The 22,323-nt window shown below is 43.9% G+C and overlaps 1 protein-coding gene across 1 annotated transcript in view; it reads left to right on the forward strand.

The window, feature by feature from the left end:
- LOC122790513 (solute carrier family 12 member 6-like) overlaps nucleotides 1-22,323 on the forward strand; it is a 1,559,275-nt gene that overhangs the window by 1,501,233 nt on the left and 35,719 nt on the right. Inside the window, exons 22-23 of the mRNA XM_044058063.1 lie at nucleotides 3,491-3,598; nucleotides 6,618-6,802. Of these exons, the coding sequence (XP_043913998.1) occupies nucleotides 3,491-3,598; nucleotides 6,618-6,802 (293 nt within the window). The remainder of the gene's footprint in view (nucleotides 1-3,490; nucleotides 3,599-6,617; nucleotides 6,803-22,323) is intronic.

Below are 22,323 nucleotides of genomic sequence, written 5' to 3' on the forward strand. Positions count from 1 at the left end.
TGCAGTTGTGTACCTACCATAAATGTAGATGTTCGAGTGTATTCACTGTTGCAGTCCAGGTTACCCACCCACCATCCCCCTTTTCTTTGCTGGGACTTACCTATACTTCTCTATCTTATACAACCTATGTGGTGTATTTGCTTGTAGATGAAGGAAATGTTTATTTTACTGCATGCATAATTATTGGCATAATTTTTTAGCCTACCATTTTGAGGGCACCTGACATCTGGGGCAAGAAAAACTGAAGAAAATGGCGTCGCCTGCATCTTTTATACCCCTGGCGCAGTATCATCAGGGAAGAGGCAACAGCAACTGACGCCGGACCTAGACTTTGGAATTCAGGCCGACTGCGGGTAGCCTGCCAGCAGGATAACCCAAGTGTAATGACTGCAACAGTGAGTACACTCGAACATCTACATTTATGGTAGGTACACAACCGTACTTTTAGTATGTTGTTGGAGTGGACAGCAACAAATCTCTCAGGCTTTTGTTTTTCACCTAGCTGTCATGTCGGTTTGTTAGATGCCACTGCAGTCTGGCAGGTGGCTTAGACGATTAAGGAGCTGCTTCTTGTGGTCCATTGGTGCAAGGTTTGATCTCAGCCTACATTGCCTAAATGTGCGATTCTCAGAAATTTACTTAACGAAACACCACATCTGTGCTGAGTCTGAAAAAGGTCCATGGAAATCAGTACTGTACCCCAGAAAACAAATACAACTAAAAATAAATCAAAAATAAAAAAAAGCTTTGCAAGCAGGTTGGCTGAGTGCCTCTACACTGATTTGTGAGGTGTGAAAAAGTTCAACTAGTCAGTGTTTCAGAGTTTTTAAATCAAAGTCCTTTGCAGGTCCCTGCCCCAGCCTAATTTAACAGACTATTTGTAATGTTAGGGTCATACTGTAGTAGACAGGAGTATAAGGAGATGAGGCATATGACGACGAGAGAGGTGGCGAAGGCTAAGGATAAGGCATATGCTGAGTTGTGTGAAAGGTTGGACACTAAGGACGGAGAAAAGGACCTGTACCGATTATCTAGACAGAGGGACCGAGCTAGGAAAGATGTGCAGCAGGTAAGGGTGATAAAGGATAATGAGGGAAACGTACTCACAAGCAAGGAGAGCGTGTTGAGCAGATGGAAAGAGTACTTTGAGGGGTTGATGAATGAAGAGAATGAGAGGGAGAGAAGGTTGGATGATGTGGGGATAGTGAATCATGAAGTGCAATGGATTAGCAAGGAGGAAGTAAGGACAGCTATGAAGAGGATGAAGAATGGAAAGGCTGTTGGTCCAGATGACATACCTGTGGATTCATGGAGGTGTTTAGGACAAATGGCAGTGGAGTTTTTAACTAGATTGTCTAACGAAATCTTGAAAAGTGAGAGGATGCCTGAGGAGAGGAGAAGTGTTTTGGTACCGATTTTTAAGAATAAAGATGGTGTGCAGAGCTGTAGTAACTACAGAGGGATAACATTGATCAGTCACAGCATGACATTATGGGAAAGAGTAGTGGAGGCTAGGTTAAGAAGGGGGGGTGATGATTAGTGATCAGCAGTATGGTTTCATGTTGGGAAAGCACTACAGATGCGATGTTTGTTCTGAGGGTGTCGATGGAGAAGTACAGAGAAAGAATCAAGAACCCAGTGAAGCAGCTGGACTGGGCCCTCACAAGTAAAAAAGAGATGGAAGACTCTGCTGTAGTAAAATGAAATCCACTTTATTCTCTCCACAAAAACACATGCATTGTTCACCAAGGATAATCGCTTTCGCCTAGAAGGCCTAACAGATAACCCAGTTAATCTACTTCACTTGGTTTCTTGATTCCTGGTTTGGTTTGTGTTTGTTCTTCATTTTCATTAGAAGTACAGAAAAGGTCCGAAGGAGTTGCATTGTGTCTTTGTGGACTTAGAAAAATCATATGACAGGGTGCATAGAGAGGAGTTGTGGTATTATATGAGGAAGTCGTGAGTGGCAGAGAAGTATGTAAGAGTGGTACAGGCTATGTATGAGGGTAGTGTGACAGTGGTGAGGTCTGCGGTGGGCGTGATGGATGCATTTAAGGTGGAGGTGGGATTACATCAAGGATCAGCTCTGAACCCTTTCTTATTAGCAATGGTGATGGACAGGTTGACAAATGAGATCAGACAGGAGTCGACGTGGACTATGATGTTTGCTGATGACATTGTGATCTGAAGTGAGATTAGGGAACAGGTTGAGGAGACCTTGGAGAAGTGAAGATATGCTCTAGAGAGAAGAGGAATGAAGGTCAGCAGGAGTAAGACAGAATATATGTGTGTGAATCAGAGGGAGGATAGAAGGAATGGTGAAGATGCAAGGAGTAGAGGTGGCGAAGGTGAATGAGGTTAAATACTTGGGATCAACAGTTCAGAGTAATGGTGAGTGTAGAAGACAGGTGAAGAAGAGAGTACAAGCAGGGTGTAGTGGGTGGAGAAGAGTGTCAGGAGTGATTTGTGACAGACTGGTACCAGTAAGAGTGAAAGGGAAGGCCTACAAGAGGGTAGTGAGAGCAGCTATGTTATATTGATTGCAGACGGCGGCATTGACAAAAAGGCAGGAGTCAGAAATGGAGGTGGCAGAGTTAAAGATGTTAAGATTTGCACTGGGTGTAACGAGGATGGACAGGATTAGGAATCAGTATATTAGAGGGTCAGCTCAGGTTGGACGGTTTGGAGACAAAGGCAGATAGGTGAGATTGCGTTGGTTTGGACATGTGATGAGGAGAGATGCTGGGTATATTGGGAGAAGGATGCCAAGGATGGAGCTGACAGGTAAGAGAAAAAGAGGAAGGCCTAAGATAAGGTTTATTTTGGATGCGGTGAGAGAGGACATGCAGGTGGTTGGTGTGACAGAGTAAGATGCAGAGGACAGGAAGAAATGGAAACAGATGATCCGCTGTGGTGACCCCTAATGGGAACAGCCGAAAGAAGAAGGGTCATACTGTAGCTATGTTGCCATCTTGTTTAATTGGTATGTGTGTGTTTGTGTAAGGGGGGGGGGGTGCTTTGCTCCCTAAAGATCACAGTATTCTGTGTTTTCTTGACTATGAAAGTTTAAAAATCCAAACGTGAGGTTATCACTTCAGAATGCTGCTGTCTGGAAGCCACATTTGTGAGAGTAAGGCCAGCTTTAGTTAAACCGAATTACTTGCATGCGTGTGACATCAGGGTTCCCAGCATGCTGCTTGCCATCTTTATATATGAAAGTACTCTGTAAATCTGACTGGTGTGTTTTTTATGGGGGAGGGTACTTGTGCTTTCCTGTAACGGCTCCTCCCACTTCGCTCTATATTTTCATTAATTGCTAAATGTGCTGTTGGCTTATGTAGAGCAACGTCCTGTCTTGATGCTGTAGGTTTGAAGGGATGCCACAGCCAAGCAGTTTTGTAAAAGTGTATTTTGGTGTTTCCAAAGATGCAGCCTGCTTTAACGTCTTATTTTTTGTATTTATTTATTTGTTTTTGTTTCTGTTTTCCAGCATGACAGTGACATTTCAGCTTACACCTATGAGCGGACCCTGATGATGGAACAGCGATGTCAGATGCTGAGGCAGATGAGGCTCTCAAAGACAGAACGTCAGCGAGAGGTAAGGAAGGCGTAGTCTTGCAAAGTTATTTCTTTTGCATGCTGATATTCTTTCTGGATATCTCAATTTAAGAAAATATAGTACAATAAGACAGAAGTTTCTTTCCTTTATTTTTTAATAAGTTACTTTTGCTTTTAGAAATCATTTGATTTTATTCTTACACATTGATTAATGATAGTTGTATATAAACTATTTGGTGGGTTCTATAAATTAGTTTAAACTTTTTTATGTCTGATAAAGGGCTTGTGCACCTGAAAGCCTACACATTGTATACAGATTTATATTATATAAAATAATTTTTGTGGGCTCATTGTTGCAGTTTTTGTTTTATAAGCTGGTATAATAACTGCAGCATCTGTGTTGTCCACTGTGAAGTACTTCTTCTTTACCTGACAAAGGCCGTGACCCCTTAAAGCTTGACTTTATTACTCTCACTACCAAAAGGATAGTATTGTGACATTTAAAAGAGTCAGTCTTCATTACTACCATATGGTGCACATTTCTCAGCAGCATTGAAGGTTTGATCTTCTTAAGCAGTACATGATCAGTCATGTAAACTTGGTGCTTTGAGTGTCCACATTTTTAAAATTCATTTCAGATCTGTTTGATGCGCCCATCTGATGTCCTTGTAATCTGAGTGCTGCTGGTAGTTCTCTTGTTTTCAGGTTCTACTGCCTCTACTAGCTTTCCCTCACCTTAAAAATAGCAGTACTCAGCAGATTCTATTTGGTGTCCGTATTTTGTGCCCTGACCTGTAACACCCATCAGATTTATTGCCCTGTCCAGCTTTGACTGTGTAGCCCCAGCCAGTACCCAACTGATGCATTTGAACCCCCTCGCCCTTCTCTGAGCTCTCAGCTGTTCTGGTTTTTTTTGGGTGCCCCATTTTTTCAGCTAATATTTACGATAGTCCCATATTTGACTCGTGTGCTTACTTAAACATGCTGTACTTTGTGTGCCATGTATACCAGTAGCCTGCACTCCCTCCCTCCCTCTTTTGTCATTGGCTAGAGGAAGTAAGAGTGCCTGCACTTGTGAAAGCCTCTTGGAATGTTCTATTACTTGACTTTTTGTAGGGGCATTCTCATTCACTCCTCATTACTGTTGTTGGATTTCTCCATTTCCTTGATGCACTCTTTTAAGAAGTGTGAATCTAAAAGAGAGAGAGTTTGAGTTGGGTAGTAATTGAAGGCACTATTTAGTTTTAAAAGCTATTTTATAATAAAGTTCACATTGATGGCTGTGGTTGGACTTGAAGACTCATGTGTTGGCAGTGTCATTTCACCAAGGTGTGTAGTTTTTTTTTTTTAAGTCATATATTTACTACTACACACAACTGTTTTTAAGGGCAACCTGGAATCACTGCCTGGTTAAGTGATTTGCTTAGAATTATACAGTGGGCAAATGAAGGTTGAGAGAATAATTTATATCTGCTCCTGATATCATTTTATATAATGCCCCCTTGCACATGTATCTGTTGAGACACATGCAACAACTGGAATGCCCACAGAGATACCTTACTAAAAAGATACAAGACCTGAGTAGCATGTCGTACAGGGACTGAGTCGAAGTCCTGTCACTGTACTAGGTATCCTACAGACTGCTAAGAGATAACCTGTATCTGGCATGCAAGGCATCCTCTGACCCATTACTGACGGATTTACTACACATCAACAAGTCAAGTGGCATCAGAAATACACAGTCTAAGGATGCAAACGTCTTCTGTAATGTGAATGGAAAGGTTTGGAAGGACAGGTATCTCATAGAGGATACTCCTGCTGTGGAACAGACTCCCCATCCACCAACGTTCATCCCTGTCCATATTCAAGTGCAACTTGGATCTGTGTATAGGAAACAGAAGCTTCACCTCAGGGTTGCCTCCTGTACTACTGGACATATGCAGCTCCTAAATGCTTCTTCCCATGCACGAGTCCCCTCAGTTTATTTGTGGTACGATTCCAGTTATTATCATGAGGGGTGATATATAATTATCAACCATGGGATGGGTAAAGCCAATCTATAACTTAATGGAATAGGTTATTTTGAGCACAAAAATGGAAATTGCCTAGGCTTAAAATGACCCACATGGACAACTAGCCTAGTACTTAACCTATGAACCTATTAATGCACTGCAGACCATTAAAACATTATTCAGTTTTTGTGTTCTGTTTGGTTTCATTTTGCTATCACTGCGCTACTTTCCATTTTATTAATGCACAAGAGAAAGTCTCTGGGCCCAATGAATTTCGGTTACTTGGAAAATGTAATATAAAGAAGCAGTTGCCACAGTCCCTCAGGTGAGAGGGACAGTGCACAGCCCATTAAGTGCCTTGGGGTGGGCTTACAGCCCAGCAAGCCACCACTTAGTGGTAGCCTTCATTAACAAGTCCACAGGAGCATGCATTTACAGAGGAAGGGTCCTGTGAGTCCATGTGGTGGTGTGGGTAGCCCATTCCCCCCACTCAGGTGTGGGATTAGGGACCTACATACAAGGTGCTGTCATTGCTGGGTTGCCAGTGAGAGTTCAGACTCATGTCTGCTAAGTGATATGTTGGAACCCCCACTTCTATAGAAAAAATGAACTTGAGACTGATAGGTGGAAGTTTTATGGCCGGCAAGACAGAGGAGAAAAGCTTTAAACAAGTTCAGCTTAGTATAAAAATCAAAAGCATGTAACTGGCTGGGGACATACCTCTCAAATGTACAGATTTTCAAAGAATGTCCAGATTTTTGCCTCATATTTTTGGTTTGTTCCCCATAAAAATTGTGGTTTTCTGGCAAATCATTGAGGATTGAAGTCACTAAGTAATGACATTTGAGTTTCATCCTTAATATTCTTCAGAAAATACATACAAATGACAGTAAAGCAGAAAGAAGGGAAAGTGACTGTAATTCTATTTCTTCCCTTTTTTTTTGAAGTGGTCAGACTGATCGACACTACTTCAGTGCTGAGTTGTACAGTGTACACCTGCTGAACTCCATTTACATTGATTGTTTTTCTTTCTGTTGACTTTCCCAGGCACAGTTAGTGAAGGATCGGAACTCTATGTTACGACTTGCCAGCATCGGCTCAGAAGAGGAGGATGAAACTGATGCCACTCCAGAGAAAGTCCACATGACCTGGACTAGAGAAAAGTACCTTGCATCTAAAGTGAGCACAGTACAGGGACCACACGGTTTCCGTGAACTGCTAACTATTCGACCGTAAGTTCTGTTTAAAAAAAAAAATATCAGTGTCAGATTAACTTTCTCTTCAGTTTGAAGAGTAATTTTGCACATATAACAGCATTTTATTTACTGACATTTGTTTTCCAGGAAAGTTTGACTTTTATCTGTTTTCAGCAGAGGCCCGGGGGAAAGCTCCACAAATAAATGAACAGAGTGAAATTTTAGATAATATTAGAATGTACTGTAAATACATAATTATTACAAATATTAATGTATATATGACATGTATAATGGTACCCCTATACTATCATACAAGCAAGATGAATCCAATCACGTAGCATTGAAGTGTGCTGACATAAGTGTGAGAGTTTATTACTCATAAAGCAAATGTTAAAGTGGAACAGTCAAACAGCGGATAGGGAGAGGGAGGGAGAGCGAGAAAAGTGTTTGTCAGAGGTAATAAGTGGGATAGATATGGGAGGGAGGGGAAATAATGAGTAAAAACACAACTGAGAACAAGGGAAATAAGCGCAAGAGAAATAAAACCAAGGAAAAGGACAGATAGGATGTGTATATAGGGATCAGAGAAGAAGGAGCTGAACATTTAGCCTGGATAACAGCAGGCACAGACCAGGAGTCAGACAGCAACCCTTTTAGTTTTATCCTAAATAATCTATTATTATGTATGTATTGCTCTGATTAGTGCAGGGATCTATTCCACACACACACACGCACACACACACACACACACACACACACACACACACACGCACGCACACACACATGCAGACACACACACGCACACACACACACTCAAACACGCACGCATACACACACACACACACACACACACACACACACACACACACACACACACACACACACACACACACACACACACACTCACACACGCATACACACACACACACACACACACACACACACACACACACACACACACACACACACACACACACACACACACACACACACACACACACACACACACACACACACAACTGTTTTCCATACCTGGTTTGCAGAGGATTTCATTACCTAAGGTTTTGCTGCTGTCATTATTTCAATTCTGTCACACAAAACGTAAGTCTGGTTGGAGAGAACAGTAAGGTCGGCCACGAAAATGAGTCATAAAGTAAGTGCTGCAGATTAGAGAGGTGGCAGGATGTAAACTGTGTGGCAAATGTGAGTGTAAAAGAGCAGAGTGGATTTAGGGGTATGTAGAGAGAAATGTGTGAGGAGGAGGAGTAGAGTGGTAAAGTGGAGTCTGCCATCTGGTCAAACTTTCATTATGGCACAAAAGAGAAAAATTCAACTGTATTTGGCTGAAGAATGAGATATGCTGTCAGGGCTTTTTTTCTGTCTGCTAACGATACAGTGACCTTGGAGTTGATTAGTAGCAGGTGTCTGTGCCCTACACTTAAGACATATAGGGATTTTGCCTCCCCCATAGCACGGAATATATATTTTTTGTAAAAGTGTTCCAGTCAGAGATTTAGCTGAATTTTTGGCTACTTACTCCATTTAGGAAACTAGCAGTTGACTGCATTACCTAGACTAGTAAACAAGAGGTACTGTGACTAGATTGAAAGCAACAAGTTAACTTAAGTTGCTTAAGTAAAGAGTATGGGGGGGTGATGGTGGTACAGAAAGGACACTGGAATGGTAGAGTAGGTAGGAGATTCTTTGTCAAAACAAGCATCAACAAAACATGGAGAAGAAGAGTGCCTTCTTCCTCAGATTATCCAAGTTGTTAGTGATGTACATGCCCCATGGGGGCAGTAGTTCTAGTATGCTGGCTTCTGTGTAAGGCAATAGAATGTTGCAAACAGAAGTTATCAAGTAGAGAAAAGTTAGTGATCAGGAAATGTATGTACTGACTAGAGGCTCTCTGTTTCTAGATCTGCCATTTTGTTGGTGCCTGCCCTCATGGTCCCTTGACTAGCAAGTGATTGAACTTATGTCTGCCTCCGGTTGATGGCCATGAAGGTGGCAGAAAAGACACTCTGGGAACAACTTTTTGGTGTAAGTCTCAGGATTCTAGCAGTGCACATCATATATCTAACCTCATAGGTGGTAATTTTCCTAATGTGAAGCAGGATCTCACATTCTGTATTTCCATAGCGTATGCTTTGAGGTGCAAGTAGTCTCTTCATCTCATTTTTACTGTTAATGAGTACTCCGCACTGATGTGGAGCAGGTTCAATTAAACATCTGCACACCTGCTCATTTTTACTATTATTGAATACTCCGCACTGAGTGTGGAGCAGGTTCCATTAAGCATTTATACACCTGCTGGGAATTTGGTGATGTTTGCCACTTTACACACGCATTCGTTTTTCATTGCTTGGAGGAATGCTGCAAGGATGTCAGGGAGGATGCAAACCATGATCTGATGTCAGTACATAGTCCAGAGCAAGCCTTTTATGTGCTTTCCCTTCTGTGGTCTTGGGATCTGTAGATCAACAGTGAGCAAATGCTTGTCCCCCAGCTAATGATTACAATGCAGGAGGTGTACGTACCTGTTCCTTAGGCTCACGATTACAATGTAGGAGGTGCACTTACCTGTTCCTTGGGCTCATGATTACAATGCAGGAGGTATATGTACCTGTTCCTTAAGTGCACGATAACAATGCAGGAGGTGTATGTACCCATTCCTTAGGCTCATGATTACAATGCAGGAGGTGTACATATGTGTTCCTTAGGCTCTTCATTACAATGCAGGAGGGGTACATACCTGTTCCTTAAGCACACAATTACAACACAGGAGGTGTACTTATCTGTTCCTTAGGCTCATGATTACAATGCAGGAGGTGTACGTACCCGTTCCTTAGGCTCATGATTACAATGCAGGAGTTGTACATACCTGTTCCTTAGGCTCATGATTACAATGCAGGCGGTGTACGTACCCATTCCTTAGGCTCATGATTACAATGCAGGAGGTGTACATACCTGTTCCTTAGGCTCATGATTACAATGCAGGAGGTATATGTACCTGTTCCTTAAGTGCACGATAACAATGCAGGAGGTGTATGTACCCATTCCTTAGGCTCATGATTACAATGCAGGAGGTGTACATATGTGTTCCTTAGGCTCTTCATTACAATGCAGGAGGGGTACATACCTGTTCCTTAAGCACACAATTACAACACAGGAGGTGTACTTATCTGTTCCTTAGGCTCATGATTACAATGCAGGAGGTGTACGTACCCGTTCCTTAGGCTCATGATTACAATGCAGGAGTTGTACATACCTGTTCCTTAGGCTCATGATTACAATGCAGGCGGTGTACATACCCATTCCTTAGGCTCATGATTACAATGCAGGAGGTGTACATACCCATTCCTTAGGTTCATGATTACAATGCAGGAGGTGTACGTACCCATTCCTTAGGCTCATGATTACAATGCAGGAGGTGTACATACCTGTTCCTTAGGCTCTTGATTACAGTGCAGGAGGTGTATGTACCCATTCCTTAGGCTCATGATTACAATGCAGGAGGTGTACATACCTGATGTTCATCGTGTTACACTGCTGCAGCCATTACACTGGGGTTATCCTGCTGCCAGGCAGTCCCGCAGTCAGCCCGATTCCAAAGATTTGGTCCAGCGTCGTTGCTGTCGCTTCTTCCCTGACGTCAGTGTGCCAGGGGTATATAAGATGCCCGACGCCATATTCTTCAGTCTTTCTTGCCGCGCGGTGCCCAAAGCAGAAGCAGTTTGCAAGTGCCGGTCTGCCGACTCCTGAGATTTTCGAAGTCTAATTTCAGATCTGAAGTCTTCAATAAAGCTAAGTACCCCATTGGGGAAACTTTTTTCTTGACTCAGACCAATGTCAGAAAAAGTTAATAATTGTATTTCTTGTGGGAAGCAAATACCTCATAAGGACTTCCACTCTTACTGTATTCCATGCCTAGGCCCTGATCACGACGTCACTAGTTGTCGATTTTGTGCTAGATTTAACACACACACTATAAAAAGATGTTTTGATTTTGCTTTGCACTACTTTAGCCGAAGGTTCAATTATATGATGCCATTGGATCAGCCGACGACCTCAGTACTGAAAAAATGCAAAGACAAGGATAAAGAGAGGCATCCAAGGTCCAAAACCGACGACGAAACCTCTTCTAGGCCAGTCACCGGTTCGCTGGTTCTCAGTGAGGCGCTTTTGCAGCCCCTGACACCCGCTACCTCAGAGCCACAGGCCGCCTCCGACTCCCACGTGGAGACATCTAGGCCTCTGGAAACTCAAGGTATTGGGCCTACGGAAACTAATCCCTCAGATGGGTCCGGAGCCGCTGAGCAGGCTTCGGCTTCTGAGGGTGTTTTCAGACCTTCACAACTTACCATTAAAACAACAGCCAAGACAAAGGCACCATTAAAGACAAAGAAACAAGTACAGCATTCTCCTGGACAGTCCTCCATGCCTAAGAAACAGATGCTTAAAATGGCCGAAGACCTCATTACTCTAATCAGGGGTTCCCATCCCCCTCCTGAGAAAAGGCCTAGGCAGGATACAGACTATGACTCCTCTGATCAGGTTTCCATTTCCTCTGATTCCTCTTCAGACTAGGGATACTCTCTACCCCCCTATGAGGACTCTGATGCTGAAGAATCTATCCCTTCAGCCTCTCCTCCTGAGGATTATTCTTTTGGGGAAACCTTACATACCATGAGGGAGCATTTCCATTGGGAAAGCCAGGATTACTCAGAATCCAAGAAAAGGCTCAGGGATTTCCACTTATTGCCTCAACACAGGCCCCTGGCTATTCCGCCTGTGCTAGATGTTGTGGATGATGTGTTCTCTGAATCCAGTTTATCTCCTGACTCTTTGCCCCCTGCTCCAGCCAAGCCAGATAGGTATTATAGAGTCCCCGACTCTCACAAGTTTCTTTACAAAAACCCTTCTGCTGATCCAGAAACTATTTCCCAGGGTCCAAAAGGGGTTAAGGCTTCCATTGCAAAAAATCCAGTACCCTCTGACAGAGATTCCAGAGCTTTAAATAGATGGGTGAAGAAAGTATACACTTCTGCAACTTTAGCAGTAAGAGCTTTAAATTGCCAGTTTCACATGCTTAAGTACCAACAATATTTAATGGCTCAGTTAAAACAGAAAATGCTTGCAAGCACAGAAGTTCCTGATTGTAAAGAAATGCAGGATTTATTGCGTGCAGTTGAACAGGTGGGAAAACATACTCTGCAATGTGGTTTTGATTCTTTAGAGGTCTCTTGTAGAGCCGCAGTTACAGGTTCTGTGATTCGAAGACATGCTTGGTTAAAAGAACAAAGTTTACCTGATCATGTTAAGGCAAAATTATTGGATGCTCCTTTACAGCATGATACTTTGTTTGGTGTTAAGGCAGAAGAGGTGTTAAAGAAAATGGAGGATAAAGCTAAATCTATGCAAACAGTCAAGGATTTCTTACAGGTACAGCCACCTGGGTTTAGCAGAAATTGGCCTACAAAGAATTGGTCCTTTCCAGTGTCAGACAGGCCACAGAGAGGCAGATACAGACGCCCAAGAGGCAGATCTCAACCCCAAGGCTCAAACAGACAATGACAGTGGGGCACCTCAACCCCAAAAGGTGGTGAGGACAAGTCTCAACCCTACAGGAAACAGTCACAATGACTTTCCCCTTCGTATGCCAAGCACGTCCCTTTTGGAAGCCCCCTTGGGGGGAAAACTAGCACTTTTTTCTCAAAGCTGGCAAGCAATCACCCAAGACAAATGGGTCCTGAATATTGTGTCTCAAGGTTACAGATTACACTTTCATACTTTACCAAGGCTAAAAGGAATGCCAGACCTGCCACAAAATCAATGGGCAGAGGCACAAAAACAAATTTCAGCCCTCATGGATATGAGAGCTATTCAAAAAGTACCACAACAGGAACAAGGACAAGGATTTTACTCAAGACTTTTCCTGGTCCCCAGAAAGGACAAGGCCTGGAGGCCCATACTAGACCTTTCAATTCTGAATACTTACCTGGATATTCCGAAATTCAAAATGTTGACATTACAGCAGCTTCTACCCATGCTGGGCAAGAAGGCTTGGCTTGTTACTCTGGATCGCAAAGAGGCATACCTGCATGTCCCTATGAGACAAAATTGCAGAAGATACCTCAGATTCAAAGCTGGTACAATGCACTACCAATTCTCTGCACTGCCCTTTGGCTTATCTACTGCGCCCAGGGTCTTCACAAAGTGCCTGGCACCAGTAATTGCATTTTGCAGACAAAAAGGGATTCAAATATATCCATATCTGGACGACTGCCTCATTCAAGCAGAGACAAAGGACATTCTTCTACAGCATCTGGTGTTTGTAAAAAGGTTGCTAATTTCTCTAGGGTACACAGTAAACGAAAAGAAGTCAAAACTAGTGCCCTCGCAACAGATTATATTCCTGGGTGCCAGCTTAAATACAACGGCCCAGATGGCTTACCTCACGCCAGACAAACAAGTTCAACTAACTCAATATTTTCAATTGCTGGCAAGAAAGTCCCATCTCCCTGCAAGAAAAATCCTGCAGGCCCTGGGATTCATGGCATCTTGCATACTACTAATACCATATGCCAGACTGCATATGAGGAAATTACAATGGTACCTGAAAAGTGTTTGGACTCAGCACTCTCACAGTTTAGAAGCAGTAATACCAATGATTCCCTGCCCTTCAACAGGAGTTTTGATGGTGGGCACAGGCATGTCACCTAAACAAGGGTCAGCCTTTTACCCAACCCCAGCCAGGCAAACTCTAACAACAGATGCTTCGGATTACGCCTGGGGAGCATACATGGCAGGAAAATGCATTCAGGGCAAGTGGACCACAGACCAAATGCATCTTCACATCAATCAAAGAGATGTTGGCTGTTCAAAATGCCCTAACAGCTTTCAAGGACCTTCTACATTTAGGACAATTACTACTAAAGACAGACAACACCACAGTAATGTGGTACATAAACAAGCAAGGGGGCACTCATTCTTATCCCCTATGCAGGCAAGCCATGACCTTGTGGAACACAGCTCTAACGTATCAAGTTCACCTGCAAGCACAATTCCTGCCAGGAAAGAAAAATACTCTGGCAGACGACCTAAGCAGAAATATCATGGACCCTCACGATTGGAAATTGAATCCACAAATCTTCAGCATGGTAACGCAGAAGTGGGGATGCCCAGACATAGATCTTTTTGTCTCCCCACTGAATTGCCAACTACAAAAATTCTGCACAAGGACTTATCACAAACAAGCATGGAAAGTGGATGCTCTTCTGTTCAGCTGGAAAAACCTACAAGTTTATGCCTTCCCGCCACTGCCTCTCCTTTCAAAGGTATTCCTAAAAGCCAGACAAGAAAAACCAGAGATGATCCTTTGCTCCAGACTGGCCACGCCAGCATTGGTACCCTATCTTAAGGAACCTGGCTCAAGGCCCACCATGGATTTTGCCTCAAATTCCACACCTTCTGACTCAACAAAACAATCAGATCCTGCACGGTCAGCTCAAAACCCTAAACCTGGCTGCATGGCAGATACATTAGTCAAACAGACAACACCTCTTTCTAAAGCTGTTATGGATGTCATTTTGGAGGCCAGGAGGCCTAGCACCAGGAAAGCTTACTCAGAAAAATGGAAGAGATTTTGCGCCTGGAACTAGGCTCAAAGCCTTGACCCTCTTGTTCCAAACATTCCTCAGATTTTACAATACTTAACTGAGATGCTGCACAGAGGCCTATCCTTCTCATCAATTAAGATCCACGCCTCTACCATTTCAGCACATTACAACACGGATCCTCCTTTATTCTCTCATTCCTTGCTAAAGCAGTACCTCAGAGGGGCTAAAAACTTAAGACCGCCCTGGAGAGCACCAACACCAACTTGGGACCTCAATTTCGTTTTGGAAAAAACTGACCCTACCACCTTTTGAGCCAGCCAATACAGCTGATCTAAAATTTTTGTCATGGAAAACAGCTCTGCTCCTGGCAGTAACTTCAGCACAAAGAGTCTCAGAGCTACAGGCATTAATGGCAGTGGAACCTTCTATAATTTTTCATCAAGACAGGGTATCTTTAAGGACAAACCCTACCTTTATGCCAAAGGTGGTATCTAGTGTGGCTCTTAACCAAACCATCCATTTGCCAACTTTTTATCCAAACCCCCAGAATAAAGGGGAGAAACTTCTGCATTCTTTGGACATACACAGGGAGTTACGCTTTTACTTGGACAAAACAAAGGCTTTCAGGAAAACTGAGCAACTGTTTGTAGCATATGCTGCAGGATCACAGGCAAGGCTATCTCAAAGCAGACTATATCCAAATGGATAGGACATTGTATTCGATACTGCTATACACAGCATGGAAAATCAGTCCCAAATAACATTAGGCCACATTCCACCAGGGCAACAGCCACTTCAACAGCCTTTCTCAGAGGAGTACCTACCAAGGAAATTTTGGAGGCTGCAACTTGGAGTTCAGTGTGCATCTTTACCAAGCATTACTGCCTGCCTCTTTACTCTAAATCCAGAGCAGGATTTGCCACTGCAGTTCTGCAGGGCCTCATAGCCAATCCTAACTCTTTATAGACCAGCCACCCAACCTCAGCTTTGGGACTCTACCCACGTGTAATGACTGCAGCCGTGTAACACTATGAACATAGTACAGTTTTTTACCTACCATAAATGTAGATGTTCAAGTGTTCACACTGCTGCAGTCCAGGTTACCCTCCCACCATCCCCTCTGAACTAGCTAGACTTATCTATACCTTTCTATCCTATACAACCCTTTGGGTGTATTTGCTGGTAACTGAAGGTATTGTTTTTATTGTATATTTTTGATAAGCAATATGTATTGCCTACCTATTTGGGGGCACCTGACATCTGGGGCAATAAAAACTGAAGAAAATGGTGTCGGATGCATCTTATATACCCCTGGCACACTGACGTCAGGGAAGAAGCTAAAGCAACCGACGCCGGACCAAGACTTTGGAATTCGGGCCGACTGCGGGACTGCCTGACGGCAGGATAACCCATGTGTAATGACTGCAGCAGTGTGAACACTCGAACATCTACATTTATGGTAGGTACAAAACTGCACTCTCCTTATGCTCATGATTACAGTGCAGGAGGTGTACGTACCTGTTCCTTAGGTTCATGATTACAATGCAGGAGGTGTACGTACCTGTTCCTTAGGCTCATGATTACAATGCAGGAGGTGTACGTACCCATTCCTTAGGCTCATGATTACAGTGCAGGAGGTGTACATACCTGTTCCTTAGGCTCATGATTACAATGCAGGAGGTGTACGTACCTGTTCCTTAGGCTCATGGTTACAGTGCAGGAGGTGTACGTACCTGTTCCTTAGGTTCATGATTACAGTGCAGGAGGTGTACATACTTGTTTCTTAGGTTCATGATTACAGTGCAGGAGGTGTACATACCTGTTCCTTAGGCTCATGATTACAATGCAGGAGGTGTACGTACCTGTTCCTTAGGCTCATGATTACAATGCAGGAGGTGTACGTACCTGTTCCTTAGGCTCATGATTACAATGCAGGAGGTGTACGTACCCATTCCTTAGGCTCATGATTACAGTGCAGGAGGTGTACGTACCTGTTCCTTAGGCTCATGATTACAATGCAGGAGGTGTACGTACCTGTTCCTTAGGCTCATGATTACAATGCAGGAGGTGTACGTACCCATTCCTTAGGCTCATGATTACAGTGCAGGAGGTGTATGTACCCATTCCTTAGGTTCATGATTACAGTGCAGGAGGTGTACGTACCTGTTCCTTAGGTTCATGATTACAGTGCAGGAGGTGTACGTACCTGTTCCTTAGGCTCATGATTACAATGCAGGAGGTGTACATACCCATTCCTTAGGTTCATGATTACAGTGCAGGAGGTGTACGTACCCATTCCTTAGGTTCATGATTACAATGCAGGAGGTGTACGTACCCATTCCTTAGGCTCATGATTACAATGCAGGAGGTGTACATACCTGTTCCTTAGGCTCTTGATTACAGTGCAGGAGGTGTATGTACCCATTCCTTAGGCTCATGATTACAATGCAGGAGGTGTACGTACCTGTTCCTTAGGCTCATGATTACAATGCAGGAGGTGTACATACCCATTCCTTAGGTTCATGATTACAATGCAGGAGGTGTACGTACCTGTTCCTTAGGCTCATGATTACAATGCAGGAGGTGTACGTACCTGTTCCTTAGGCTCATGATTACAATGCAGGAGGTGTACGTACCCATTCCTTAGGCTCATGATTACAGTGCAGGAGGTGTACATACCTGTTCCCTAGGCTCATGATTACAATGCAGGAGGTGTACGTATCTGTTCCTTAGGCTCACAGTTACAGTGCTGGAGGTGTACATACATGTTCCTTAGTTGGCTAATGCTACAATAATGTCTTTTTATCCACTAATTCCTTCTGAGCAGTAGAGTCAGAGTGAATAAAGATTCCTCATCTTTGGGACAGACAGGAATAATGATTTTCTTTCTTGATGCTAGTTGATCTCTGGATGACCTCACATTTAGGAAACATTTCCTATCCAGACTGGCCCTTTGCTTTTTTGTCCTTCACACCAGACGAGGCTGGACCATTATTTCTGCAAAGAAGGATGAGGACCATTATATCATCCCAACCTTTCTGTCTTTCCTCACGGATGCTGTTTTTGTGACCCGGAAACACCTTGGCACTTGGTCATCAGACCTGAAATGGCAAATATATTGTACTGGTCCCTGTCTGGGTGGCATGCATTGCTCTGCAACTATCCTATGCTAGGATTTCTGCCTTATCTATAAGGCCAAGTCTGAGGCCCAAAGACCTCAGTATTTGTCTATACTCTCACTGGATAAGGAGTTTAAATCTTTGCAGAGGGTTGGCTGAGTATAAATCACACTAACATATCAGTTGAGCTTGCTGAATTTATAGTAGAGTAAGTGTAGATATCGTTATAGTTAGAAAACAGAATGTGCAGTCGTTGCTGGTAGCAGAGGTGTAGCTAGGATGGGTTGAAGTGGGCAGCTGCCCCTGGTGCTGTGTGTTACAGGATGTGATCTATAAATGCAGATCGGTCTTCTTGGTAATGCATTTTCTGTCAGATATTATGTGCTTAGAGCTCCTCATGTGGCGTAAATAAGTGTAGAAGCTGTTTTTTTTAAATACATAAGTCTCAAAGTTTTTTTTTTTTTTTTTTTGCTCATAGACTTAAAGTTGGGGGTGGGGGTGGAGGGGAGGGGCAAATTGAGGGATGGTTCCAATGACCTGTAGCTGGCAGGTTACTATATTAGAGAATGAGGTCTAAAGGAGTTATCAAGAAAGAAAAAAGAGGAGGAAGGGTAGTTGTGTTAAACGGAGACAAGGAAGGGTAGCCGTGTTAAAGTGGAACAAGGAAGGGTAGCTGTGTTAAAGGGAGACAAGTAAAGACAGAAAAGATTATCATGAACAAAGGAGGAGAAGACATTCCTTATAATGTTGTAGTTTGAGCAAAGGTTATTGACAAAGACCATAAAATTAGTGGGAAGGAATGCACAGCAAACCATAGAATGAATTCTGGGAATGGTGGAATGGGGAGATATTGTCGCAGTGGGGTTTGAATGTGCCAGATTTTAATTGAGGCCACTTATTTCAGCAGCATCCAAAACCAGCTGTCAGTGCCTTGCTTTGAGGATTTCCAGATCAGCTAGCAGTGCAGTCTGTGTTTCAGGGACCCTTCTTGATGTGTTACACTCACATAAAGGTGCCAAAAGAATTTCACATTCAAAAGTATGAAGGTCTCTGCATCAAGAAGTAAGAGGGGCTCTGGGAGCAAATGGTTGGGGGTTGGTGTAATGGTTAAGGTGTTTCCCCTCACAGTCAGAAGGGTACAGATTTTGATTCCCACCTTTGAAAGGGACATTGGCTAGGCTTAAAATAGCCCACATGGACAGGTAGCCTAGTACCTACAAACAGACTAGCACAGCAGGTGGTTTGCAGTACATGCCCACAAGGACAGGTAACCTAGTACCTATGAACAGACTAGCACAGCAGGTGGTTCGCAGTACATGCCCACAAGGATAGGTAGCCTAGTACCTATGAACAGACTAGCACAGCAGGTGGTTCGCAGTACATGCCCACAAGGACAGGTAGCCTAGTACCTATGAACAGACTAGCACAGCAGGTGGTTCACAGTACATGCCCACAAGGACAGGTAACCTAGTACCTATGAACAGACTAGCACAGCAGGTGGTTCGCAGTACATGCCCACAAGGATAGGTAGCCTAGTACCTATGAACAGACTAGCACAGCAGGTGGTTCGTATTACATGCCCACAAGGATAGGTAGCCTAGTACCTATGAACAGACTAGCACAGCAGGTGGTTCGCAGTACATGCCCACAAGGACAGGTAGCCTAGTACCTACGAACAGACTAGCACAGCAGGTGGTTCGCAGTACATGCTGCCTTAGTACCGAACACTTCAAAACTTGGAGAGCTTTAATCACGGCATGTTAACATTGTCAGATCGTGGTAAAATGAGCATGTACCTCAACAGAGCAACATCAGGTAATCTAAAAAGGTGTCTGAAGAGCAGGGGAGAATGTATAACACTGCTACTACAGAAGTAGCAGGTTTTTACAAAGGTTCATAGGTAGGTTCTAGGCTATCTGCCCGAAGGCATTTATAAGCCTAGCCAGAATGTGTTGGCTTTCGCCGCCCCCTTAGATTAGTTCCCTGTGCCTCTGTCCAGCAGAGCACTGAACTGATCCCCTGGGTAAACTTTCTGTTTCCCATCCACTCGTCAAGGTTTCTCTTGAAGAGTGTTAGTGAGAAGCTCTGCCTAATGTAGATTGGAATCTTCTTCCAAAGCATGGGAAGTCTCTGGGACAGGAATCTGTCCCTCCAGCACATCCTGTTTATTGTTGTGGTGAGGTTTAGATCTCTAGAGCATGAGGCTTGAGGGGATAAGTTTTTCTTTAGGTGGAGCATGTCCATCAATTCTGGGTTGGACTTGGCCTTGTATGTCAGGCAGAGATCACCTCTGAGTAGGCGGTATGCAACCGAGTACAGCTGGAGTTTCTTTAGTCGAGCTGCATAGGGCATCTGTTTGAGGCCAGTGATCCTCTTGATGGGGTACTTCTGTTGTCTTTCCAGCTGTTACAGGTGTCTTGTAAGGTACATCCCAAATGGGACATTGTACTCTGTGATGGGTCTGATGAGTGGTGAGTAGAGGGGCACAATGACCTCTGTGATGGGTCTGATGAGTGGTGAGTAGAGGGGCACAATGACCTCTTTTGATCTGGATGCGAACCCTTTTATGATAAGGTGGGCCACGTAGAAGGATTTTCTAACCACTTTGGCAATGTGATTATCAAAGGAGAGATGACTGTCTTCTTGGGTCCCCAGATCCCTTATTACATCTTCCGTATTTAGGGAACTACCACCTATGTGGTAGTTTGTGGGTACTTTGTTTTTTCTAAAGGGGATGACTTTGCACTTTTTGGCACTTAGCTTGAGGCCATGATTTTGACACCAGGTATCTGTCTCAGTGAGACCCTTTTGGAGGATGTCTGTGTCAGCCAGAGAGTCAATTATAGCCCCTAGTTTGCAGTCGTCTGCGAACTTGGTCAGCCATAATCCTTCTGTGCTTGCCTGTACCTCTGAGAAGCATATGTCGAACAGGAGGGGTCCTAGGACTGAGCCCTGGGGAACACCACTTGTAACCGGTTTAGAGTCAGACCTAGCTTTTGTGCGTTCTGTCCATGAGACAGTTGGCAACCCATCTTGTGACGTAGGGGTTTATGTTCAGGCTGGTGAGCTTGTCTATAATACCAGAATGGGGAATGGTGTTGAAGGCCTTTGCGAGGTCTAGGTAGGCTGTGTGTACCACCTTTCCCTCATCTATAGCCTTGGTAACTGTCTCAAAGAAGTCCACCAGGTTTATGAGGCATGATCTGCCTTTAACAAAGCCAAACTGGGTAGGGTCCGGTGTTTGGAGGTTCCCAATGTCTGTTAATGAGTTCCATGATGATGCGCTCCATAGCCTTGCAGACCAAGCTAGTCAGGCTTATAGGGTGATAGTTCCCAGGGTCTGTTGTGGCTCCACCTTTGTGGAGCAGAATACCCGTTGCTGTCCGCCTCCCCATGGTTACGTAACCTGTGGAGAGGCTGAGTTTGAACAGTGTGTTTAGGTGAGGGGTTAGTTTGTCTTTGAGCTTGTATAGAACGCAGCCTGGGACACTGTCTGGTCCCATTGATGCTGTGTTTTTGGCTTTGGAGAGGACTGTTTTAATCTGAGTGTCTGTGATTTCAGGGGCTCTGTATTCTTCTGGTATGGTTATGGGTCCTTTTGGGGGTGAGAGGGGGCGAAGTTTGCACTGAACCTGTCTGCCAGGATGTTGGCGATATCGGTCAGTTCAGTGTATTTTGCACCATTCTGCACTAACTCCGAGCAGATCTGAGCATTGCCACTTAGATTCTCAACATAGCTAAAGAATGCCTTGTGGTATCTTCAGAGTCCTTGGCAGTTTTTCTTTCGAAGCTCGCCTTGGATGATTTTATGAGGGATCGTAGTTTCTTGCTGATACTGATCAGGGATATCTTCCCTTCTTGGGATTTTACTCTTTTTTGTACTAGTTTCCTCCTTCTATTATATAGGTTGTTTATGGCAGGAGTCTACCAGACTGGTTTCCTTTTCTTGGAGGAGTGAGTCTTGGTTTTGCTTGGGATAGCACGATCCATGCATTCTTGTAGGTGCCCGTAGTATGCCTTAGTAAAGGGTTTTGCAGCTTGGACAGCGTCATCCTTTAGCATGGGGGCTTTGAAACTTTCTACCTCAGTCTTAAGTAATGTGACGTTTGCTTTTGAAAAGTTTTTCATGGTGATTTCCTTGTCCAGGGGGTGGGGGCAGAATGTGGATATCCAAAGTGATTTGTTTATGTTCAGATCTAACCAGTGAGGGGTTGACCTCTGGTGTGGAGCATCGGTCGCCCATGTTGGTGATGACCAAGTCCAATATGTTGTCACTTCTGGTGGGAGTGTTGACCAGTTGATCCAGGGCGTTTGAGTTTATGAATTCTAGGAAATGTTGGGCAAGGAAGTTAGTACTTGAGTAGTTCTCCCAGTTAATGTTTGGGTAATTGAAATCACGCAACATAAGGGTGTTTGGTAGGATCGTTATATATCCCAGTGTTTCCAGGAATGTGGAATGGGGGTCCTGGGACATGGTGGGTTATCTGTAGCAAGCTACAATTTGAATTGCAGTTCTGCCCGTTGTTAGTTGCACGTGGATGTTCTCTGAAGCATCGTGCTGTGCCACTAACCTGGAGGTGTGGGTATCCTTGATGAATATGGATACGCCCCTGCCTTTTGTATTTCGGTCCGGGTTCTGTGGCCGAAATGTATGGTATGAGTTGTAGTCTGGTAGTGCTGGGGTGCTCTCTGGAGCCTAAAACCAGATTTCTGTTACTGCACATATATCAATTTTCTCCATAGTGAGGAGTGCCTCAAGTGTGTGTATTCTGAGGTTTAGACTTCTGGCATTCAGCAGCATTACCCTCAGATGTCC

Source organism: Protopterus annectens, chromosome 16.part0, assembly GCF_019279795.1.
Source record: "Protopterus annectens isolate FY-2018-M chromosome 16.part0, PAN1.0, whole genome shotgun sequence".
Taxonomy (NCBI): domain Eukaryota; kingdom Metazoa; phylum Chordata; order Ceratodontiformes; family Protopteridae; genus Protopterus; species Protopterus annectens.